The following is a 26792-nucleotide window of genomic DNA, read 5'->3' on the forward strand; positions in this document are numbered from 1 at the left end:
CAGTAAGTGATGGTAGAAACTGAAACTGTTTAATAAGGGATGTGAGAATCAGACAACATGAGTTCTTGATCAGCTGTTTGTTATAAAGTTCTTGTAAAGTTTGTTGAGTCGACCCAATGATTTTACTGCTTAGACTGACAACCTTATTGAGCAAATTTCTGTCTTTGACCTTCAAAGATTGAAACCAACAAATGAAAGAAAAAGTGATAACAGATTCGATGAAAGAACGATAAAACATAGTCATCAGGGAAGAATCGACCTGGAATTTAGAAAGTTTTCGAAGACAAAAAAGGCGCTGCTGGCTTTTCTTATATATCGAGTCTGAATTTGTTCTATTTCCATGTAAACTCAAAGGAAAATAGTTTAATTCTGTATTATTTAATTCGGAATAATTAATTCCGAATTAAAAAACATCATGTAACCGTGGCCATTGATACAACTGTTCCCCCCCATCCCCAGGTTTACAGGGGACCAGGGCCGGTCCTCCCCAGGCGTTCTGCTCTGTACTAGTGCTCTCCTGTCTGCATATAAAGTCCAGCCATATAAAAACCCTGGATGTGTTCTGGCGCCGCCCATGTTAAGATCGACCACGCGTCCAGGAGACTTGTGGTGTCTTCGGGCAGCAAAGTGTCCCTGAATGTATTTCGCATCAACGAGCAGAAGTGATGACGGAAAAAAAGAAGGAGCAAAGAAAGTAAGCACTTTCTTCTTTGCAATGGGATGTGGTTTGAATGTGTTTTCATGAGAGAACTTCAAATTCATGGTTAAGTTATCAAGACAGAGGCAACTTGAACATTTTTTAAGACATTTTCAAAGCATTTTCAAAGGTCAAAGGCATTGGTAAACTTGCTGCCTCTCCCTCTTAAGCTGGGCATACACTGTGCGATATTTTAAATCGTTTGATTCAGCTCCATCTCAAACTGCACGACTAGATCGCTGAGTTCAAAAGTTCACAGCCCATGATTTATGGTCTCACACTGTACGACCCGATGCTCTGATGCTCCGTCTGCTCACACTATACGATCATAATCCTCACGTCGGACTTCTGTTACTGGAACTGCAACGTCAAAAAGAAGTGGAAGAGGAGGAACCCCGAAGTGGGAGACACCGAAGATGCTCAGCAAAAACAAACGCGCTGCCTTAAGCCTGAATTATAGTTCTGCGTTAAATCGACGCCATAGGCTCTGCGTTGGTGTAACGCGGAACCATAAATCAGCCTTTAGCAATTTGTACCATTCAGTGTGGCGATAAATGAAAAAAGATTAGAAAACGTTGTGATTGGACGAGGAATTGGCTGGGCAGACGTGGGAAATGCAGTCTATTAAAACATGATTTGTAATGTGAATTTGCAACACTTTAAACTACAAATAATAGTTTTTGACGTGACATCAGAGATTGCGCATGCTCTCTGTGAAAGGATGAGTCCAATCGGGTCGTAGCTGCTTCAACTGTGATTCCTTCACGAGGAGCGATCAGGATTTCAAACACGCTTGATTTTCTTGCGAGCACACGATTTGTGATCGGGAGCTCGTCGTGAGGTGTTAATCTCTCGTTGTTATCCCACGTTTACTGCACGAGGCACGACCAATGGTTGGGTCGAAATCCGGCCCGATCCAAAAAATAGTCGCACGACTGGAAAATCGGTTCAAAACGAGCCGACAATCGCACAGTGTCTGCCCGGTTTTACCAGCTAATAATTCCTTCCAGGTCTTACCTTGCAGGCCCTCCGGCGGTCAGGACAGTCGGGGTACTGGCACATCACCCAGTCCTCCTCGGGTGCAGGCTTATCATCTGAAACAGAACACAAACGTTAATCTGGTATCTAGCTTTTCTTTTATTAAAACATAGAAGTAGCTTCCTGGCCAGTGTGAGCAACATACTTTTCTTTGTAGGGTTGAAAAAACATTGTAAATGCATTAAAGTCAAATTTACGGAAGAGTATTAGGGCCATGCAGGAAAAAAATAAATATAATATTTTAGAGGAGGAAGATTTTTTTTTCATTATGCACTTCGAGAAAAAAGTTGAAGAATATTGTTGAAGTACAATTTCGAGAAAAAAGTCGAAATGTTGAGAAGTCAAAATTTCGTGAATAAATTTGAAATGTTGAGAAAAAAGGCAAAATTTTGACTTTATTCTTGAAATTGTATTTCAACATTAATCTCAACATTTCGACTTTTTTCTCGACATTTCAACTTTTTTCCTCGAAATTGACTTGTGTGCACAATAGAAAAAAATCTTCCCCTCTCAAATATTTTTTCTCCTGCATGGCCCTAATACTCTTCCGGACAAATTGGTTTATATATTAAAAAAAAAAAAAAAGTGGAAACAGAACAAGAAACAGTCTCATATTGTTTGACCACAAATAAAATGGGGGGGATTGTAAATAGAGGGGGAAATGATGGAGTGTGTTTTTTGGGAGGAGATCAGAAAAGAATAAAGAGACGGGAAGAAAATGGAGCAGAAGAGAAGAAGCCCAATTCTGTTTTTTGTACAAAAGTGCACTCATCCTTAGTAGGACCGCTGCTCTCTCCACCGCACAGCAGCAGATCCTGTCAAATAAACTCCATAAAAATCTACTTGTACTAGTAGCGTTGAAGCTGTGATAAAAGCCAGAGTTTACATCTGCATCTTCTTTATGTACACAAAAGATAAAACACATCCTAACAGAGATGCTGAGTGCACCAATATTTATTGGTCTGCCTAATGACAAAAACAGAACGCACGTGCAGAAAGGAGAAAAAAAAAGAGCAAGAAAAAGGGAAGCAGGGGAAGCCTGGGGTGGGTGGGAGTGGGGGGAGGGGTGGCTTTGTTGGAAGAGTCTCCATTTCCAAGCACAACAGGAAAAAGAAATAAAAAACCTTTCCAGTACATGACCTGTTTCATTGCAGTGTTGCAAATAAAATAGTAAATCCTGGATAATATTGAAAGACTTCTGTTCTGAAGTCACTCTGAGACTGAACTTCAGGGCCAATGTTAAAGTTCAGTCATGAAATGCATGATGAAAGAGCTCGGCGCTGAGATGGCACACCCTGATTCCTTCGGCTGGAGGTGCTCATGGGAAGAAGGAAGAGACACAGACTACGTTTCCATGCATCAATAACCCTTTTCTAACTGGAATATTAGCAATAACCCCGGTTGCGCACGGCCATGTAAACACCAATAACCCCTTTGAATAACCGGAATTTGCTCATATTCGCGTTTTTAAAAACCTGAATATGAGCCCTGGGTAGGGCTGGGCGATTTTGGACAAAAATAAAATCCAGATTTTTTTCTCTGAAAACCCGATTTTTGATTTCGATTTCAATTTTTTTGGTAAAACTACAAAAGACAATGGAATAAATTTTTTCAAATATTTTATCTTTATTTTTAGAAGAAGAAGACAAATAGCAAACAAATTTCCCTATTGGGAATGAAGTGCAATTGAAAGATACTGTAAATCCTCCTTGAGTTTAGTAAAGTGACAACATTTACAATTTTCCTGACCAAACAAAGATGACTAGACGAGCTCTGTCTGTAATGCAGCCAGCTGCAAAAAAGGAAAATCGATTTTCCAATTTTCCTTTTTTTAACATCGATTGTGATTAATAAATCCGATTTAGATTTAAAATCGATTAATCGCACAGCCCTAGCCCTGGGTTACTCCTTTTCTAACCTGAATATTGGGTCATGTAAACGCCAAGCGGAATATCCCCATCAAAAGGAACAGGAATTTTTTTTTGGGCATGTTCTTTTCGCAAGGAATCTTGGTCTTTTGAGTCCAGGAAGTTCTTATAAACACGGAGAAACGCAAGACCAGAAGGAGATATTAATATTAAAATAATAAAAGGCTTGCAATATTTCAGTTGATTTGTAATGAATCCAGAATGCATGACATTTTTGCATTACAGAAATAAAAGGACTTTATCACAATATTCTAATTTTCTGAGACAGTCCTGTACAATTAAAGTACAAATCCTCAAAAACAACTACTTAAGTAGTGTAACTAAGTACATCTACTTCGTTACTATACACCTCTGTTTAAAAGGTGTCCCTTTATTTGACAAAGCAGTGTATGTTGTGGGGATGAGATATGTGCCTCGACTATTTTTCAAATGGTAATACCTTCTCCATTATGATGACATAATGCTGTAATACTGCCTGACGGACAAAATTCACTATCCCCATAAAAGGGCATGACTCGCTAAATGTCATTCTATCAAACAATCTAACATCGGTCCAGATACAAGAGTAGATTGATCATCTTGGGACCGTGAAAGGCTGAATGACGGCCAACATTTCCCTCCCAGCCGTGACACTAGCAGGACTGCAAAGCCTTTGTTGAACACCTTTCAACACCAGCCGAAGCCGTCTGTTTTGCCAAACTTCAACAACCTTCCGGGAAAAGGAAAAAAGTTCTTTCCTGTGTCTCTGCTTTGCTGGAAGCGGGCCGAGACGCGCTCTCAGCGCTGGCTGTGGCGTCTGCCAGCAGCCATGAGACTAATGCTTTCCTCAAGGACTCCGAGCAGCTTTGATGGAGCATTTCCCATAGCAGACGCTTCTCTCTCTGCCACAGTGACACTTTAACAGCTTTCCATGCTGTATGTTTCCATGCTAAATGTTACTTGGCCCTAATTGGTTTGATCTTGGATCTCATTGCAAGGAAGGAGAAATATAAAACCACCAGCGAGAACCAAGTTCATCTGAATCAGGGGTCGGCAATCCAAAATGTTGAAAGAGCCATATTGGACCAAAAACACAAAAAATAAATATGTCTGGAGCAGCAAAAAGTCTTGTATAAGCCTTAGAATGAACGCAACACATACTGCATGTATCCAGATTAGCTATAACTGGGGGGAGATTTTTTTTTTTTATTATGCACTTCGAGAAAAAAGTAGAAATGTCAAGAAAAAAGTTGAAATGTCGAGAAAAAAGTCAAAATGTCGAGATTAATGTTGAAGTACAATTTTGAGAAACAAGTCGAAATGTCGAGAAAAAAGTCAATTTCGTGAAAAAAGTGGAAATGTTGAGGAAAGAAAATCAAAATGTCGAGAGAAAAGTCGAAATGTTGAGATTAATGTTGAAGTACAATCTCGAGAAAAAAGTCAAAATGTCAAGAAAAAAGTCAAAATTTCGAGAAAAAAGTTGAAATGTCGAGATTAAAAAGGAAAAGAAAAAAGGAAGAGAAAAAGAAAAAAAAGGAAAAAAAGAAGAAAAAAAGAAAAGAAAAAAAGAAGAAAAAATTGAAAAAAAAAAGTTTTTGAAAAAGCTCCAGGAGTCACCAGGGCAGCGCTAGAGAGCCACATACGGCTCTAGAGCCGCGGGTTGTCGACCCCTGATCTAAATGTTTAGGTCAGGTTATGCTTCAAATCAGTCAGTGAATGTCTAACCACGACTAGAGACGAAGGTTATTCTAACCAACCAAAGAAGCTGCTTGTACTGATGACCATAATAAATAGTGCAACTCCTCTCATCAGTGGCAGTGACACAAATTGTGGGTATAACGATTTTCTGCTTCAGTCTTTGGGCCAATCACGATGTTCACCCTACTCACTACCACTAGCCCTCAAAATTAAGCCACAAGGGGTAGCAGGGCTTTGTAATTTTCCCTAGGGATTGGGACACCACTTGCTACGTCACTGTATGGTTTTTGTGATTTTTGTGAGATCAGGTTGAAAACGTTGCAGCTTCACATTAAGCCTGAATTATGGTTCCGCGTTAAATCAACACAGAGCCTACGGCGTAGGGAGTACGCGGGGACGCGCACCGTACGGCGCGCGTCGCCGCGTAACCTACGCCGTGGGCTCTGTGTTGGTCTAACGTGGACCCATAAATCAGCCTTTATTCTGGCGAGATCTGAAAAAACGAGCAAGCGAGTGATTATGTACATTCACTGAGTGAATATTATTAAAGTAAAATATATATTTCTCGCTAGAAATGTAATCAAAACGCATTTTTATGCAGAAACTAACTCAAAATATTGATTTTATTCACTAAAAAATAAGAAATGTCCGCCATATTTTTTTTGTTTGATTCAGTCTGCAAATGATGACGTAAAGCATTCTGGGAAATTTTCTCTGGCCCAAAATTTGCCAATTTAGGGGTAGGGCTGAAAAGTAGGACTAGTAGGGATTGGGACTGGCCCTTTGAGTGATAAATCACACCTCTCAAGATCATTGCAATAATTTAAGTACTTCTGTACATTTTACACAGAGCTTTACTGGCATTAAATAACAGCAAGACTTCTTACAAGGGGAACGCAGTCAAGACAGTAATGTGTTCTGGTGCTGAGGAAGATCATCTGCACAAGAACATGTGGAGCCATTACTGGAATGCATGAACATGGGCTTATGTGCCAAAACTGCTGCTAAAAATATTGTATCTGAACGAACAATTTACCACATAATCAACACTTCAGAGAGCGAGGGTAACAGCGGTGGAGAAAGCCTCAATGCACCCAGGAGAGCTTTTCTGTGAGCGCCGGTGGGGAGCTGGTGGAAGTGAACGCCTCTACACGCACCGTGAGAAACATCCCCAGCCCGTCCATGGTCCAGGTTCATTCTCTTCTAAAAGGTAGAGGCTTCAGTTATGAGTCTACTGGAAAACAGTGCCATAAATGGTATAGTGTCCTCCAAGAGCAACCCCTACCAACAATCGAGAAGTCATTTGGTGACTCTCGGGTGCATTTTCCAGCATCGTAATTTAAATTTGGACCTACGGCCAAGATACTTCCCAGAACAGTACACATTGTAATCAACTCGAGGCATTTACACAGCAATAATGGATCTCCACCAGCCAAGACTGGCCAGGAAACTGATATCTAGAACTCCGGATCAAATTGCAGAAATTTTGAATGAGAAGGTTTGGCCATGTAAATATGAAACGTATCGTTTTGGTCCAGTATTTAAGCTTTATAAAGTGTTTTTTGGTCACAGGTTCCAGGGGCAGTTAGATTGTTAATGAAGAGCTGATCAACAGCAGAGGTACATGTTCCAGCTGGAGACAGGAAAATGTCTTGGTGGATACAAACAAAAATACAAAAAAACTCCATGAAAGCATGAAAGGGATTTATTGAATACCTGCTCTGCAGCTTTGACTCCTGCCAGAGTAAATTCAATGTCCTTACAGATCAGAGCAGACTGCACCTGAGTCTAATGTCACCATTTTTAGTGCTGTCCAAATGTATCAGATGCCATATACATACATACACATATATATATATATATATATATATATATATATATATATATATATATATATATATATATATATATATATATATATTTTAACGCACCCGTAGCCTGAGGAAAAGTCTGGTGAACTGAAAGATGGAGAATGAAAAGGGACTTTTGAACGACTAGTTCACTTTCAAAAAGATGCCAGATGGTTCGCTGGACAAGAATAAAGTTATTTGCATGTCGATTTGAAATTAATTACCATCGAAGTACGTCGAATCTCGAATACCACTTGGAGCCAAACACACGACCGATGCAGAGAGCGCACCCCCCCATCGTCAAAAGCAGACAACGCTGGATAGGTGTGAGGGAAAGAGGTTCCTCACCTGAATACCCTAGATGAGCAAAGAGAGATCTGTTCCAAAGAATCTAAAGTATTAGCTTATTATAGCCCAACTGCACTTTATAGGTTGAGTCACACTCCCTGCTGTTACATGTGCACTTTATTTGTTTATGATTTTTTTTGTATCCCCCTGTTTTGATCCCACTTAGGAGAAGGGGATACTTTTTGAGCCTTTTATTTTCCTCCACATGAGGTTAGACATAATTGCATGGAAAATGTAACTGACCAATGCACTTCTTACAATGTACAATGTTTGTGATGCATATGGTTCATTGTTTTACATTGAGCTGCTTAAAAAAACAAGGAATCTTAAGTTAGTCTTTACAAGTGTAAAGTTGGGGACGACATTGTGTTTGCATTTATGAAGGAATGTTAAATTCAGGTCAAAAGCTTTTTTTGTGGAAAGTTGAATAAACATTGGCATAAAGCAAGAATATTTGCCCTCTCTCATGTTAACAGTATTAACAACATTAGAAAGGATACCTTAAGGTAATTTATAACAGCAAAAAATGTCTGAATAAATGTGCGATTAATATGCGATTAATCACGAGTTAACTATGGACAACATGCGATTAAAAAAAAATTAATCGTTTGACAGCCTCTGATCCTTTGATCAACCTGATGCAAATTTGCATCACTGTTCTCATGACTCAGTACAAACAAAACAAACAGAAAGAAAAAAAGGCTTTTTGATTCAAACATAGCATATGGGCTTGTGTACAGCTGAATGTCTCCCTACACACAGGTCCAACGGTAACTGAGCTAGGAACAAGTTCCTCACAACAGGAATGAAGCGTCAAAAAAGGTAAAGATCTGAGGAATCGCGAGTCTTTTCCGGACAATCTTCAATATTTTGGCACATCGGCTGTTTTTGAAAGCGTTTTCTATACTGATAGTATATAATGATTTTTCGTAGTGTAACCCGACTGTGTAGTACTCCAGTAAAAGGTTTTCACTATGGGCCAGAGCGGTCTACTTTACTATATCTCATAATGCAGTGCTCAACTTCAGAAGTGAGCAAATACAGCACGAGTAGGAGAAAAAAGGCACACAGAAGTACATCACGCAGTTAAGTTCTGTTCCAAAACTGGAGCCGGCAGCATCTTACACAGTTTCCCGTGTGGTGCCAACAGTGCAGAGTACGTGGTTTTGAAAAGTTTTACTCCATCATAAAGCAGATTTTTCTCCACTGTTACTGCAGTATTTTCCTACGGAAGAGTATTAGGGCCAGGCAGGAGAAAAATAAAAATAATATTTTAGAGGAGGAAGATTTTGTTTTCATTATGCACTTCGAGAAAAAAGTCGAAATGTCGAGAAAAAAGTCAAAATGTCGACAATAATGTTGAAGTAAAATTTCAAGAAAAAAGTTGAAATGTCGAGATTAATGTTGAAATACAATTTCAAGAATAAAGTCAAAATTTCGTGAATAAAGTTGAAATGTTGAGAAAAAAGGCGAAATTTCAACTTTATTCAGGAAATTGTATTCCAACTTTTTTCTCGAAATTGTACTAGCATGAGGCTCCTTTTAAGAAATTAGACTCTCTAGCGCCACCCTTTTCCACGACGGCCGTCGGGGGTACTGCAGCCAACAGTGAAGCCGGCACGGGAGAACGCGGAGAACGCGCATGCAGGGTCATGTGACGTCACATCCGCAGGACAGCGCGGGAAATTCCGGTCACAATTGCAGCACACAGCCTGTTCAAGGCAACGGAGAGATACACTAGAGGGCTCATTCTTTTTGGTTTGGAACGCTTCATCTGACATTATTACTAGAAAACTTAAAACGTATACGAATTTTTTTCATAAATCCTGCCTCAATCCTGCCTCAAGCTCCTTTAATTTCGAAATTTTGACTTTTTTCTCGAAATTTCAACTTTTTTCTCAACATTTCAACTTTTTTCTCGAAGTGCATAATGAAAAAAAAAATCTTCCCCCAGTTATAACTAATATAGATCCATGCAGCATGTGTTGTCTTCATTCTAAGGCTTATACAAGATTTTTCATTTTTTGCGGCTCCAGACATATTAGTTTTTTGTGTTTTTGGTCCAATATGGCTCTTTCAACATGTTGGGTTGCCGACTCCTGCTCCAAAACAAAGTATTTCAGACAGAGTACAGAAAGTGCTGCAGCAACCTACAGCTTTGGGGATGGGAGGGGTTGGAATAATGGAAAACTATACCAAAATAAAACTGTCTGCCTGCAAAAAGAGTGTAGAATGCACACTTTGAAATACACACTTTAAAATTCAGCTCTTTCCAATATGAACATATGTCCACAATGAGGACGAATACCAGAACCAGTTCTGAGTTTACGACTATAGCAGGTCCTGCTTTGTTCTGAAGTATACGTGATCAAATCAATAAATCAAACTAAAAGATATATATATATGTATATTTTTCAAATGTTTTATTTGACCTACAGCAACATTAACGGCACCATAAACACGGGAAGTCATATTCAGGTGAATAAATGAAAGTCGAGCAACAGAATGAAGGTGTTGCTTCCTGAATTTGATTTTTCCTTTTTAAAAACCCAGAATGAGCCATTCCACCAATACCCTCTATCGAAAACACAAATCTTTCCTTAGCCTTCTTTTTATTATCCATTTTCTTGTAAAAACATACCATTATTTGCTTTTCCTCCATCTTCTGTCGTACTTGCTCATATCTTGCTGACTCCTACTTTCTCTCTCTGATGAACGGGAATTCCTGAACTCAGCAGTGCTGATTAAGCCAAAAGCAAACACAAGCACACACTAGACACAAACACACGTGACGGCCTGTACTCGAGTTGTAAAAAAAAAAAATCAGGGGGGATGGTGGATTTTATCATATGGGGACAGATAATTTGTGCTGATTACAAATAATATAATATATTACAAATAATAGCAGTGACCAAAACACCTGCAGAAATACTGCAGGAATGACATAGCAGCAGTTAAATGCAGCCTTCTATTTCTGTTGTTGTTGATGTTGTTTTGTCTGTAACTTTTAAAGCTGCCATTTTTGGCCAGGTCTCCCTTGAAAAAGAGATTGTTGATCTCAATGGGACTAACCTGGTAAAATAAAGGTAAAATAAAAAAATAAAATAAAAACAAGCCAAATTATCTATTGAAATATTTAGTGAGCTGTCAGTTGATGAACAAGTAAGATCAACCTGTTTTATGATTAAGAAACCCACGAAATAAAAACATAAGATTTATTAAACCTGATCAGACATAGTATGACTGGCACACACACACACCACATATATATATATATATATATACACACACACACATACATACACACACACACACACACACTGTATCAGTTCCACTTGTCCAACTGCTTGTTAACTAAAATTTCTAATCAGACAATCACAACGTTCCCTGGTCTGATGAGTCTCCATTTCTGCTGCCACATTCGGATGGTGGGGTCAGAGTTTAGCGTCAACAACATGAAAGCATGGATCCATCCTGCCTTGTATCAACGGTTCAGGCAGGTGGTGGTGGTGTCATGGTGTGGGGGATATTTTCCTGGCACAGTTTGGGACCTTTAGTACCAACTGAGCATCGTGTCAACACCACAGCCTACCTGAGTGTTGTTGCTGACCATGTCCATCCCTTTATGACCACAGTGGACCATCTTCTGATGCTACTTCCACCAGGAGAACTGGCCATGTCATAAAGAATCATCTCAGACTGGTTTCTTGAACATGACAATGAGTTCACCAGATCTCAGTCCAGTAAAGCACCTTTGGGATGTGGTGGAACATTGACTGCGTTTCCATGCAGTCAATAACCCTTTTAAAACCAGAATATTGGCAATAACACGAATTCATTCGGGTTTTTAAAAACCCGAATATGACCCCTGGGTTACTCCTTTTAAAACCTGAATATTTGGTCATGTAAACGAATATCCCCATCAAACGGAACATGAATTTGTTTTCTACGCATGCTCTGTTCACAAGGAATCCTGGTCTTTTGAGTCCAGGACGTACTTCTAAACACGGAGAAACACAAGACCAGGAGGAGACTAATCACTTCATAAATGTAATGAAGGATATGAACATTTCTGCATTTGTAGACGGTAGAAAGTACCAGGATAGCCAGATTTAAAAGAAGGTGAGCGAAAAGTTGCGCGAAGCAGCATTTGTTTTGAATTTGGATACAGGAAGAAGAAGTGGAAATGACGGGAATTGCGTCATCCCGTTCTCCGTGCGTCGCTGGTTTGATCCAGATATCCTGAATGATTAATTACCATGTAAACGGAATATTCAGAATATTTCAGTAACCGGAATATTAGCAATAACCTGAATTTTGACTGCATGTAAACGTAGTCATGGATGTGCAGCCGATAAATCTGCTCTGATTGATTGATTGTTTGATTGGTTGGTAGATACAGATAGATAGATAGTAACTGGCCAAGTTGTAACTGGTATTTTATTTAAAACACAACCCTATTTGACTGCTTTGCTTATTGCTCAAACACATTTTGAGTAAAAGTCTATCAGGATGGGAATTACGTGGTATATTTGAAAAGATGTGATCAATAAATTAACAAAACAACACAACTGCCCCGAGCTTCGAACTTAACCCCCCCCCCCCCCCGTTAATGTGGGGAGAGGCTTGGCTGAACACACGTTCAGACGTTGAAGCTCCAACGCACTTTTTCCTGAGGAATGTAAAGAATGCTCCGGTCTGCCTTGTACTTGGTGAGGTCTCACCGTGGCACTCAGAGACGAGGTGAGCTTATGACTGCGTTTACTCAGGCTTTCACTCTTTTTTTCATGTTCACATGATTTTCAGAGGCCTCAATGACCCCCCACTCCACATGTAATGCAACATACACCTCGCTGCCAGGAGACGGTGGTGTGCACGTGGGGCACGAGCACAGATGGCAGACAGGTGGACAAAAACAATTACAGTATACCTCATACTTTCTGTCTCCCCTACCAATCTAAGAGATAAATAGAAGTTCCAAATGTATTATTATTGTTATGCTACAGTATGACAGCTTATTTATTGATTTTCAAACCAAATATTTGCTTGTCCGAGTCTAGAGATTGTTTAGCACAGGGGTCTGCAACCCAAAATGTTGAAAGAGCCATATTGGACCAAAAACACAAAAAACAAATATGTCTGGAGCCGCAAAAAATGAAAAGTCTTGTATTAGAATGAAGGCAAATGGCGAAAGGCGAAATGTTGAGAAAAAAGTCGAGATGTCGAGAAAAAAGTCGAAATTTTGAGAAAAAAGTCGAAATGTTGAGAAAAAAGTCAAAATGTTGAGAAAAAAGTCAAAATGTTGAGAAAAAAGTCAAAATTTCGAGAAAAAAATCAAAATGTCAAGAAAAAAGTCGAAATGTCGAGGAAATAGTCAAAATGTCGAGAAAAAAGTCAAAATGTCGAGATTAATGTTGAAGTACAATCTCGAGGAAATAGTCAAAATGTCGAGAAAAAAGTCAAAATGTCGAGATTAATGTTGAAGTACAATCTCGAGGAAATAGTCAAAATGTTGAGAAAAAAGTCAAAATGTTGAGAAAAAAGTCAAAATGTTGAGAAAAAAGTCAAAATTTCGAGAAAAAAATCAAAATGTCAAGAAAAAAGTCGAAATGTCGAGGAAATAGTCAAAATGTCGAGAAAAAAGTCAAAATGTCGAGATTAATGTTGAAGTACAATCTCGAGGAAATAGTCAAAATGTCGAGAAAAAAGTCAAAATGTCGAGATTAATGTTGAAGTACAATCTCGAGAAAAAAGTCGAAATGTTGAGAAAAAAGTCGAAATGTCGAGAAAAAGTCAAAATGTCGAGATTAAAAAAGGAAAAAGAAAAAAAGGGAAAAAGGGAAAAAAAGAAGAAAAAAAGAAAGAAGAATAAAAAGAGAAAGAAAAAAAAAAGAAATTTTTTTTAAAAGCTCCAGGAGCCACTAGGGCGGCGCTAAAGAGCCGCATGCGGCTCTAGGGCCGCGGGTTGCCGACCCCCGTTTTAGCAGGTGTGATTAAAGGCAGGGTAAGTTTTCCTGGATGATGTCATGTCTGTTGGTATTAAAAGCAAAATATCAACGAAACACATTGAAGCTGTGAGCTGTAAAAGCCTTGAGGTGTGGAGGTTAAGTTGCTTTTACGGCCTTGGTTGGTTTCTTGAGGCCGATGCACACTCTCCAGAAGAGAGGTGGCAAAAACAAAATGCCATCAATTAGTTCTCCCGGCCCTGCTCCGGGAGTTCTTGCAGCTTGTCATCGACATCATCTGCTCACCTGGACTCAAACCTGAACATTTACGTGTTTTCTTCCATCTCTTTGGCAATCACAAATAAATAATATTGTAGCGTTCCTGCATCTATGCGCAGCTGTGACCGTGTATTGTCCTGTAGTTCATGTTTACGTGGCTTATATTGCAGGCATGTAGGAGCGAGAGTTGCTGTATGTGTTGGCGTGGTTATGGCCGACAGTAACAGGTTGTGTTTAATAAAGAAGCTGCCGCTTGGATCTTCTCGGCCCATCCTTTCAACCAGCTGTCTGGACGTTACGGCGCTTTTCCACTAGTACCTACTCAGCCCGACTCGACTCGCCTTGGTGCTTTTCCACTAGGGGTCTAACGTGCAGAGTAGATACTTTTTCTGTAACTACTTTGCTGAGGTTCTAAGCGGCTGAGTCGGCTGTATCTGACATCATCACACTACAGACCACCGATTAGTCGGGGGCTTGGAGTCAGACGTCTGAGTCAGGAGGAGGAAATCAGAGAAAGAGACTCTGACGGATTCTTGTTCATTTTATTCGACAGGCAATGGCAGCAGAAAAGTCTGTTTCATGATCAAACTCTGAGGTGCAGATGTTCATAAACCTGGTGGCTGAGGAGGGAATTAAAAAGGGATATAGACGGGCGATAAGGAACGACAAGATCTACCAGGAACTCTGTCTCTTCATAGCTGCTCGCGGTTCCAGCTGACTTTTCAGCAACGCCGAGACAAACAAACCAAAAGAAACCAGGCCGAGTTGAGTCAAGCCGAGTAGGTACTAGTGGAAAAGCGCCATTACACTGACTGCGTTTACGTGCAGTCAATAACCCTTTTAAAACACGAATATTAGCAATAACCCGGTTTTGCACGGCCATGTAAACACCAATGTGGCAGGGTGGAGGTGATCAGGTGATGGGGCACAGGTGGGCCCATTAACCTCTCCACCCTGCCTGCCTTCATAAGGCGTGGCTGCACAGCAGCAATAGGTCTCCCTGCGAAGCTGCTGCTGGCTGGAGGTGTTGGTGCACGTGTGATTGGAAATAAAGGTGTTCGTGCACAAAACCCCGTGTCCTCTCTGTCCTGTCGGTCAGGCCCCGTAGCACTCGCCCTGCTACAACCAATAACCCCTTTGAATAACCCAAATTTGACCCCTGGGTTACTCCTTCTAAAACCCGAATATTCGGTCATGTAAACGCCAAACGAAATATCCCCATCAAACGGAACATGAATTTGTTTTCTGCACATGCTCTGTTCACAAGGAATCCTGGTCTTTTGAGTCCAGGAAGTTCTTATAAACACGGAGAAACACAAGACCAGGAGGAGACTAATCACTTCATAAATGTAATGAAGGATATGAACATTTTGGCATTTGTAGATGGTAGAAAGTACCGGGATAGCGAGATTTACAAGAAGTTGCGTGAAGCACCATTTGTTTTGAATTTGGATACAGGAAGAAGAAGCGGAAATGACGGGAATTGCATCATGATGTTCTCCGTGCGTCGCTGGTTTGATCCAGATATCCTGAATGATTAATTACCATGTAAACGGAATATTCCCAATGTTTCAGTAACCGGAATATTAGCAATAACCCGAATTTTGACTGCATGTAAACGTAGTCAGTATCATCAAATATTCCTCCTCCCCTTCAGTCACCGTATTCTCCTCGTCCACCAACTCAATATCCGTCATCTCCGTCACTGTCGCCCTGCTGTGGCTGGTTCTGCTGCCTCTGCTGCAGTACATGTGCAGTGTTGCCAATTCTGCCTATTACAAATTTCTTTGGGCTTGTTTTTTTTGGTCAAGCTAATTTAAAACATCAAAACTCGCAGGTTTGCAGGGCTTTTTAGGAGCCCTTTTTCCATAGCTGTGGCTCGTTTCAGCCACCAACATATCTGCCGGCTCTCACCATCCCTTTGAAGAATCTACGTGCGGCATCAACCCGACGTGGCCGCGCTCGAAATGTAACCAAACTTTAGGAGCAGGAAGTGACAAAAATGACTCATTACATAAAAGATGTTTAAATCTCACACACTGCACTGCATCTACTGTAAGCACACTATACACACCCTTACTTTTAACTACAACGTGACATTAAATAGTGTTTGTCTCAGAGTAACTGACAAGTGAAATGACTCCCTGACCAGTCGCCATGACGCATCTCCACTCTTACAGTAACTCCCTGATTCATACTCTTTTCATGATATATAACCACATGTTTTCTCAACACTGGTGTTTCCCATCATTCACATGCTTATTTTTCTGATCTGGCAACCCAGCACACGAGCCGGTACGACCTGAGAGGCACTGCCATATACAATAGAACCAAAACTAGGATAAATACTAAAGAAAGATGCATATCGGTTACAGGAGATAAAATATGGAACAGCCTAAATAATGAATTAAAAAACTGTAGTTCAATAAATAAATTTAAAACAATGTATAAATCCAATATAATCGAAAGATACAGAACATTAGTGTGATACAAAACTATATATGTACACACACACTATACATATATACATACATACATGTGTATATATTATATATATATATATATATATATATATATATACACATATACATATATATATATATACACACACACACAGATATATACGTAGGTGCTGCAATGGGAGGGCCCATGAGGACTTCCAGGAGTTCTGCACTTGAGTTTCTTGTCAAGTATGAAACGACCCAAATTGTCCCATTCTATCCTACAGGGCTTGTTACCATGGCAACAAAAACCTATGCATTTGTAGGCGAGAGAATATGAATAAATCATCCTTTAATGCGGCCCGAACCGCAACGTGCATCCAGGCATTGGTTTGGTTTATTGGCCATTATTAATAACCCCAAACATGGCAAGAACCACCTCCGACACAACCAGAACAACCTTAAACACAACCAAAACAACATTAAACACAACCAGTACCACCTTAAACACAACCAAAACAACATTAAACACAACCAGTACCACCTTTTAACACGGCAGCAACTTTGCTGATTAAAATAGGACAGAACCAAAAGAAAATAACCGGTATTTATTTATCTGTTTGAAACCGGCTTCTACCTACCTCTGTCTGCAGAATAGCTGCACCTTTGTATAAGCTGCACGGTTCAAAACCTATGAAAAAAGTAGTGGCTTATAGTCCAGAAAGTACTGAATGATGAAGGATGGGATTTGTGACGAGCTTTAATTGCCTTTATGATACTAAGCTTAGTTTAGCATGGCATAGCGCCTCAAAAGGAGCCAACGTTAACATGCAAACCTTACGCTACGTTTCCATCCCTGCTAACCAAAGCTGCAACCGATCAATACCTGTGGCTGGAGCAGACTGGGCCGGCCGTGGAAGGAATGCCACCTGCAGCATTCCCCGGTGAGGACGCATGATTTCTGTCCCTTGTGAAAAGGGCTTCATTTTCATTTGTATTTTATTTATTGCATTTTTTGGGGGGGGAGTATAATTTGATCCCGTCTGTCTGAAAAAGTTCCTTCATGGAAACACAAAGCTATTAATACAGTGAGTTGAGTGATTGCGACTGAACCCGTGCAGAATTCCTCTACAGGTGGATCAGCCCTGGCCGGCAACACCAGCCGACTCCAGCTGTTTCCAATGCTGCGTCTCTTCCACTCCACGCTGCTTCACCCCCGGAGGGTTTTCAAACGCACATGTGCATCACACGCTCCCCTGCCCACTCCTTCCTTCACCACATCTGAGCAACCAGGGGGTGCCATGAATACAACTGGAAACCACAGAGCAGCAAGTGTAAACGCTTTTCCAAAGAAGGGTGGAGGAGCAATCAACAATTTCTAATTTATAACATGGGGAGAAAAACAAGGATATATTTGACTGTGACCATGATGGGAAAAAGTGACTCTCCAGCCTCTCCGGGAGTACCTGCGGATCAGTCGGGAGGAAACTCTAACCTCAATAAGTTGTCACCGTATTTAGGAGGTGTCATGAGGGAATTACGGCATAGTTTAAATTCTTGTGGTTATTTATGGCAGAAAGTATGGTAATTAGGTGAGTTATATAATAGTTTGGCATTTTGTGATAGCTTATTGTTTTTGTGGGAACTGGAACCTGCGACTGAGTGTGACCTGAGGTATGCAAGTGTGTGTGTGTGTGTGTGTGTGTGTGTGTGTGTGTGTGTGCGTATATGCGTGTGTGTGCGTATGTAAACTGGCGTACTGCAGGAAGGCGGTTTTTCTGAACCCAGTATGACTCATCATAAACCAAATTCTATGCTAAAAGCCAGATCCGTGGTGCCGGTAATTCTGACCAGCGCGTGTAGGGCTATTCAGAGCAGAAAACTGGTATCAAACCAGTATGAAGTATAAAATGAGTAAAAAAAAAGAACAACAATGGTACAGCAGTGTTGATGCACTAAAAGCAGCATGTCCAACCTCATCTTGTGTGTATTCACGGGCACAACGGCTGTGTCTATGTCTTGTATCTATGCAGGATAAAATACTTTCTTTTTGTCTTTTTAAGTCTTGTTCCTTTTTATTTCAGAGTAAACCGTAAGATTCAGGGTAAGAAAAAAAGAAGTAAAGTTGGACCGGCCTTCATGAGCAGCGCATCCATTGAAAATTGGGGGACTTGATTATTCATTGTTGCATCATTAGATGATCATCTCGTTGCCATTTCGGCCATTCACAAAAAGCTCCATATACATTTTGGTAGTGCAGTATCATTTCATTTTATTGCCAAAATAGAAAACAATCCCATGTCCCCCAGGCAGCAGCCAGGCTTTAACCACCAGCCTCAGTCCTGCTTCAGTTCAGCTTAGAACGAGGTTCTAAGCGGCTGAGTCGGCTGTATCTGACGTCATCACACTACAGGCCACCGATTGGTCGGGGGGTTGGAGTCAGACGTCTGAGTCAGAAGGAGGAAATCAGAGAAAGAGACTCTGACTGATTCTTGTTCATTTTATTCAACAGGTAATGGCAGCAAAAGTCTGTTTCATGATCCAACTCTGAGGTGCAGATGTTCATAAACCTGGTGCTGAGGAGAGAATTAAAAAGGGATCTAGACGGCCGATAAGGAACGACCAGATCTACCAGGAGCTCTGTCACTTCATAGCTGCTCACGGCTCCAGCTGACTTTTCAGCAGCACAGACAAACTAACGAAAAAAATTAAAAAGCGTAGCTGCTTGAAGCTTCTCTCACTCTCATTTTTTAACTTGATATCAAACACAAGCCACAGATCCAGCAGCACATGTATCATCTCCTCCAGGTTCTACATCTTTAGTGTTGTTGTCTTCTTCATTTAGATACACAATCAAATACATCACAGCAGCTTCTCTCCAACCTCCTACTTCTGATCCAGGTGCTCAATTGTTATGGAAAAGAAACCAGGCCGAGCTGAGATGAGTAGAGTACAGCCGAGTACGTACTGGTGGAAAAGCTCCATATCACTTTAAGATGACCAATGACAAGACAGAGGCATCTACAGTAGATATCTGTATATGCAAAGGAGGATACTTCATACAATGAAGAAGATCACGGACAATCCTGAGCATCCTCTCACTACAGTGATGAGCGTGTTCAGTCAGGACCAGATCCGCTGCAACACAGACGGCTGCAGGAACCTTCCTGCCATACAACTCTCCCAAGGGACTGAAATCATGAAAACTGCTGCAACCATTAATTCCCTTTCTAGTCCAGGGGCCAGAGCCCAAAATTTCACTTGTCAGCACCACTCAAGGTGACCAAACTTGCTTCTAATTTTTGAAAATATCCATGTCTGTAGATGATATTTTGGTAAGATAACCTTCCTGAGTGGCAGCTGGATCATAGTTATCAGCTCATGAAGTTACCCACCCCCTTCAGAAAATTACATTTTAGATGCTGGTGCATATCCTGGTTAAGACTCATGTACAGGAAATCTGTCAATGTTTTACTATATTGTCTTTGGTATCATTTTAAAGGGGACCTTTTAAGCATTCATTCAAGCTAAGATGTGAATCTTTCTGACCAACATAGAGGTCACTGCAGCTCTTTGAACTATAAACAACACACATTTTTACACAATTTTTCACCTAAATGATATATTATCTTTTAGCCCTGTGTCATCTAGGAACAACAGAGACACAAAATACAAAAACTGGAATACTGAGAGGACCATAAGGATTCAGGAAATGTATAATATACGCCATAATATATCATTGCTGCAGGTCATTGTGAGCCTTAAACTAGAAGAGCATCATTAGGCTCCTATGAAACTATAACAGCCACAAACTGGTCTTTATCATGCAAATACACGACATAAAGGACATAACAATGAGATAAAGAATCAGCTTGGTTTTAGAAACAACATTAAAGACACAAAATACAAAAAATACAAAAAAGAAAATACAAAAACTGGAATACTCACAGGACCATAAGGATTCAGGAAATGTATAATATACCCAATTCAGAATCATCAATGAACCTGGAGGGGCTGGTAACTTCATGAGCTGATAACTATGATCCAGCTGCCACTCAGGAAGGGTTATCTTACCAAAATATCATCTATAGTCATGGATCTTTTCAAAAATCATAAGTAAGTTTGGTCACCTTGAATGGTACTGATATCTGGTCTGGTCCATGGACTGTTTAGGGATTAACAGATTGGTGACAAAACACTCGTGAAAAAAGTCCCCCGGATTGCAGCATCATCAGTTAAATACAACCAACTACTGAGCAGGTTGTTGCCACAGCAACAGTTTACAGTAAATGTGTGTACTTCTGTCTCCGTGTAAACCGTGACATCACAGGTGACCCTGGGCTGAAAACGTGCCGGCCAGGCCGGAGCTTCTGCAAACATGTTTGTGCGACGCTATGCAGTCCAAGGCTGACAGGTACCGGGAAGTTTGTGCTTTTTTTTCCCTAAACTGCTCTCTGGCTTCCATCATATATAAACACAGTATAGATAATATGTTACATGTTAGTATTATGACAATAAACGTATAATATTGCTACCCGAGGACGAGGCACGGGGAGGGCTTTCTGCTGCACTCAGGAGTTTGTTTTCTGTTCTCTATGAGACAAAAGGACAGCACCTTAAAAGGGCAGAAGCAGAAAGGCAAAAGGTCTGAAAACAGTTGAAAAATGTTTTCATTAATCTGACCAAAGAAAAAACAAAAAAACAAGAAGAAATGATGAAAAGGTGGGGATAAAAGCCCCCCTAGGCTTTGTGGGTGGCATTTTTTTGTTTTTGTATTCTGCCAAAAACACGTCGAGCTCCCGGTCCCAGTGAACAGAGAAGCTGCAGGTCCCAAAGCCCGGCTGGCAGAGAGGACGGGATCAAGAACATTCCTCCCCAGCCCCCGTTTATCACTTCCCTTTCACGGATGGCAGAGATGGGACGGCGCTGCGGAAAGCAGGTGCCCCCGGTGCCACATCAAAAAGCCCTGAGACGAGACGGGGAAGCATTTCAGTTTCACTTCTGCAATATTTTAAAGGGGGAATATTTCATTCCTGTTGCTGTTCTCATCCGCTCTTCTCTGGTACCTCATGTGAGGCGACTGCCATGTCACTTCACACAGTTTTTTCCACAGATATGGCGCTTTTTCCACTAGTACCTACCTGTACCAGTACTGGAGTTGTAAAAAATCAGGGGGGGATGGTGGATTTTATCATATGGGGACAGATAATTGGTGCTGATTACAAATAATATAATATATTACAAATAATAGCAGTGACCAAAACACCTGCAGAAATACTGCAGGAATGACATAGCAGCAGTTAAATGCAGCCTTCTGTAAGCTTTAAATATCCACTGGGCTTACATCAAATACATCAAAACACAACAATAAAAAACAGTTTTCTGAACTTATCAATATGACTCTGTCCTTCACAGGATAAGTAAAATGGATCACTGCAAAAACTCAAAATCTTAACAAGAATATTTGTCTTATTTCTAGTTAAAATGTCTCATTTTAGTAAAAAAATCTCATTACACTTAAAACAAGATTTTTTTGCTTGTAATAAGAAGATAAATCTTGTTCCACTGGCAGATTTTTCTACTTATTTCAAGTGAAAATTTACTTGAAACAGGTGAAAATGGTCAAATAAGTTATTTTTCTGGTGATGACTCTAAATGTTGAAATAGCAGTAAAACCACATTCATTGATGAAATGACATAAGGGATGGAAAGGGGGGATGGCAGTTTTACTGGGGGGATGATTTTGACCGTTTTTATTTCAGGGGGGGATGTCATCCCCCCTCAACTCCAGTACTGGTACCTACTCAGCCCGACTCGACTCGCCTCGGTTTGACGCTTTTCCACTAGGGGTCTACCTGGTCGAGTAGAGACTCTGACGGCGGCTTCTTGTTAATTTTATTCAACCAGCAAAAGTCTGTTTGGTGATCCAACACGGATTTCTGATCGTATCAGATAAAGAAGTCCAGAAGACCCAATCACTTGTCTGAGTTTACATGCTGTTCAGAGAATCAGATAAATGTCCAGAGCATGACTGACTCCTATGTGGCGCTGTAACCATGGTAACCGTTTGTAACCATTTCAACAAAGAGCCACTTCCTGTTGATGGTTGTTTTGTTTGACGCCTGACGTATATTTTTCCACTTTATTCTGATCTGCTCCGGTTCCTGATGAAGCTTCTGCCATCTCTTTCACGATCTTTTTAAAGGTGTTTAAACAACTATTTAACACGCGCCGTCTCCTTTCACCTCCGGGTGAAGCCCCAGAGGAAATTCTCCAGCATGCGCAGACTGCAATATCCGATGTCTCCGTATACATGGAGTTAAAGTTCCGACTATGAACGAATTATCTAGGTTATACTATCCGATTATTAAATGTCCAAAAAAGGTCCGAAGTAGATTGGATTGAGGTGTTTCCATGCAGTTTAAAAGTCCGAACGATGTCTTATACGATCAGAAACCAGATTGAACTGCTGCATGTAAACGCACTGTGTGAGGTGCAGATGTTCATAAACCTGGTGCTGAGGAGAGAATTAAAAAGGGATGTAGATGGTGATAAGGAACGACCAGATCCACCAGGAGCTCTGTCACTTCATAGCTGCTCACGGCTCCAGCTGACTTTTCAGCAGCACAGAGACAAACAAACAAAAAAAAGCGTCGCCGCTTGAAGCTTCTTCTACTCTCATTTTTTAACTTGATATCAAACACAAGCCACAGATCCAGCAGCACATCTATCATCTCCTCCAGGTTCTACATCTTTAGTGTTGTTGTCTTCTTTGTTTAGATCACACAATCAAATACGTCACACACTATGTTTACATGCAGTCAAAATACGGGTTATTGCTAATATTCCGGTTACTGAAACATTGGGAATATTCCGTTTACATGGTAATTAATCATTCGGGATATCTGGATCAAACCAGCGACGCACGGAGAACATCATGACGCAATTCCCGTCATTTCCACTTCTTCTTCCTGTATCCAAATTCCAAACAAATGCTGCTTCGCGCAACTTTTCGCTCAACTTCTTTTAAATCTCGCTATCCCCATACTTTCTACCGTTTACAAATGCCAAAATGTTCATATCCTTCATTACATTTATGAAATGATTAGTCTCCTCCTCACTCCAAAATGTGGCGTGGTCTTGCATTCGAATATGAGCAGATTCGGGTTATTCAAAAGCCGCTTTTCCACTAGTCCCGCTTCTCCTCGGTTCTACCCGCCACGGCCCCATTTTGCGCTTTCGCACTAGGGCTGAGACGGGTAGAGCTGCTCCAAGCCGATACTTTTTTCTGTAACCATTTCAGCGAGGTTCTATTGCGGGCTGAGCCGGGACTATTTCTGACGTCACCACCCTCCGCGCCACTGATTGGTCGGGGGGCGGGGCCGTCAGACGTTTGAATCAGGAAGCGGGAGTCAGAGCGAGAGCGACCCGCGGCTCGCGGCGATTTTATTATAAAGCGCAAAACGTCTGTTTGGTGATCCAACTCTGAGGTGCAGATGTTCATAAACCTGGTGGCTGAGGAGAGAATTAAAAAAGGGATGTAGACGGGCTGTTTTACTCTCAGCCGCTCGCGGCTCCAGCTGATTTCTGATCAGCGCCGACGTGAACAAAGCGGTTGCGCAATCGAGTACGTCACAGCAGCTTCACCACAACCCCCCACTTCTCCCCTGGCAGTGCGAAAACACACGGGTGGAGCCGCGTAAAGCCGCGCGGAGCCGAGCCGAGCCGAGCCGGGCTGAAGTGAGACTAGTGCAAAAGTGCCAAAAGGGGTTATTGGTGTTTACATGGCCGTGCAAATTCGGGTTATTGCTAATAACGCAGTCACAGCAGCTTCGCTCCAACTTCTGCTCCAGGTGAAACAAAACTTGGCCAAATTGAGTAGAGCCGAGTAGGTTCTAGTGGAAAAGCGCCAATAGAGCAGTGTGGGGGGGTGAGGATAGAAAACCTCTCCATGATAAGCCAGATTTATTAAGTGGACATGCTTGTGGGGATGGTACACAGAACAATTCAGCGGGAATGCATAGTCATGTCTTTCCCAAATCACAGAAGGTGAATGAGGGGAAGTCAGCCTGGACTGGACAGTAATGTCAGTAGTCAGCAGTAATGTTTACCTAATAGCCAAGCCAGAAATCTGGGACTAGTTCTGGACTCAGACCTGAACTTTCACAGCCACATTAAGACATTAATGAAGTCTGTTATCACCTGAAGAACATGTGGAGGATTAAAGGACTGATGTCCCAGCAGGACATAGAAGACCTGGGGCCGGATTCACAAAACATTGTTAAGAAAAAAAATCTTCTTAAGTGTCTTTTTTTTCTTAAGTTCAGTCTTAAGAAGAAAAAAAGAGAAGAAGTCATATTCTCCAAAAAAGTTCTTAAGTATTTTCTCAACTTTCTTCTTAAGAAAAAACTTGAAAATAAATAAAAATAAAAGTAATAAATATAAAAGTTCTCAAATTTGTTCTTGACTTTTTTCTTAACTTTAAGACAACCTTGACCGGTCTTAAAATTTCTTCTGTGAAAAGTTAAAACTCTTATATCACCTTTTTCAACACATTTTAGACAAGTTTAGACTAGTAGGTCATAGTTTGAGGATATACTTTGTAATTAATTACACAAAGAGCCTGTTAACTGTTTGTTAGCATGTTAGTTAGCGTGGTAGTTAATTATTATTAATTTTCCCCATTAGTATTTTTTTTCGCACATTAATCTCATCCACCATGACATTGAAAAGTTCCTGCATCTCTTTTTCTCCTTCTCCATGTTTAGTGAGTGACTGACGGATAAGACGCAAACTACCTGTATAAATGTTGTTTGCTAACGCTAACTGACATATGTGCAATGCAATGACATATTTTAAGAAGTCCTTAAGTAGGAAAAATAAGAATAAAAATAAGAAATTTGTAAGAAATTACAGTTCTTAAGACGGTTCTTAAGAAAATATTGAGGAATTGCACTTAAGAACTTTCTTATGAACTTCTTAATTTTAGATCTTAAGACATTTCTTAAGATCGTTCTTAAGAACATAGTCCTGACTAGACTGTGGACCATATAACTCCAGCTCTTAGATCTCTACATCGGCTTCCTGTCCGTCCCAGAAGAGATGTTAAATCCAGATGGATGTATGTATACGGTAAACCTCTAAATGATCTCAGACCTAAACACATCTCTGATCTGGTCCATGATGGACCAATCAGAACCCTCAGGTCGTCAGGCCACGCCTACTTCCTGTTCCCAGAGTTAGAACCAAACAGATGAGGCAGCTTTCAGCTTTTATGCTCCTCACCTGTGGAACAAACTCCCAGAATGCATCTGGGCTGCTGAAACTCTCAGTTGCTTTATATCCAGGTTGAAAACATTTTTATTAACTGCTGCATTTCAGTAATCTCCCACAATGCACTGCAACCTTTGTTTCTTGCCACCATTTGTTTTATTCTTTTTAACTGATATCTGTTTGTCATTAATTACTGCTTTTAAACTTTTTATTTTATTGCTTTTTTGTTTAAACTTAAATCATGCTTTTAATTGCTACTATGTGATGTTTTATTGTCTCTGTAAAGCACCTTGTTGAATTCTGCTATACAAATAAACTTGCTTTGCCCTACGCAGATATACCATAGCAGATTATCATCTTTAAAAAAAAAGGTATGTTTGTAAATTATTGAATACAATAGGCATTGCAAATTTAAATTATATATTTCAAGGAGAAAATTATAGTAGAAGTTTATATTTACACATACAGTAAATAGGAGTGACTCATCAGAAATAAATCTGCTATGCTGTGAGGAGGACATGGCCGTAAACAGCTCCGCTTCCTCGGGAAGCAATCACACACACATATTTTTTTTAAAAAGTCAAACAAAGATGTTGCTCATGTTTTGTCTTACCAGATAGATCATGGATGACGTCCAGGGAGGAAGACCAGGAGTAGCGCTCCCTGACCATCTGACTGAGAGCGGACGGCAAAGCCTCCAGCTCGTACGCACCGCGCTTCTTCCAGTACAGAAACATCTTCAACCAGGTAGGGCTTTATATCAAATCAATATTAATTGTTAATGTTCTACCTTGAAACTAGAACCTCACCCTAGTATTAGAAGTGTGTCTTTTGATTCTGACCTTCCCCTGCCCGCTCTCCCTTCCCCAGCTCCCCATGATAAAACAACCTGAACCTCGTCTCCCCTTGAACCGGCCACCTTTCGGAAACAGAGCCGGCCACCTCACTCGGCTCTAAACTCTGCCAACTACCTACATGTGAATTCAAATTCTCCACCTGCACAACTACGTCATGCAGCTTGCACTTGCTAAAACTTGCTTTCTAAGTCTGATCCGACTTAAGGGCACGTCCAAGTGGGGGAAACAAACTTCTTTGAAGAAGCACAATCCATTACACTAGGACATAACGGTATTAATGCTGCAAGTGGAATACATTTTACTACTGCCACCCACAAAGCAAACGACTAATACACATCTCTGAACCTTCTGCTCGAAAACACCTCTTCCTGTTGATCCTGTAGACGTTTAAGTTGTCCACTAATCATCTGCTAAGAGCCACCCACCAGGAGCTGTCAAGCACCAACTGCTGCCCTCTCC

The 26792-nt window shown here is 40.7% G+C and overlaps 1 protein-coding gene across 1 annotated transcript in view; it reads right to left on the bottom strand.

Annotated features, from left to right (window-relative positions):
- The window catches only part of plekhg5b (pleckstrin homology domain containing, family G (with RhoGef domain) member 5b), a 118265-nt gene extending 92028 nt beyond the window's left edge, over nt 1-26237 (bottom strand). Inside the window, 2 exon segments of the mRNA XM_061735378.1 lie at nt 1715-1791; nt 26090-26237. Of these exon segments, the coding sequence (XP_061591362.1) occupies nt 1715-1791; nt 26090-26213 (201 nt within the window). The 5' untranslated portion in view covers nt 26214-26237.
- Between the last annotated feature and the right edge of the window lie 555 nt (nt 26238-26792).

This window comes from Cololabis saira, chromosome 12 (genome assembly GCF_033807715.1).
Source record: "Cololabis saira isolate AMF1-May2022 chromosome 12, fColSai1.1, whole genome shotgun sequence".
NCBI classification, from domain to species: Eukaryota; Metazoa; Chordata; class Actinopteri; order Beloniformes; family Belonidae; genus Cololabis; species Cololabis saira.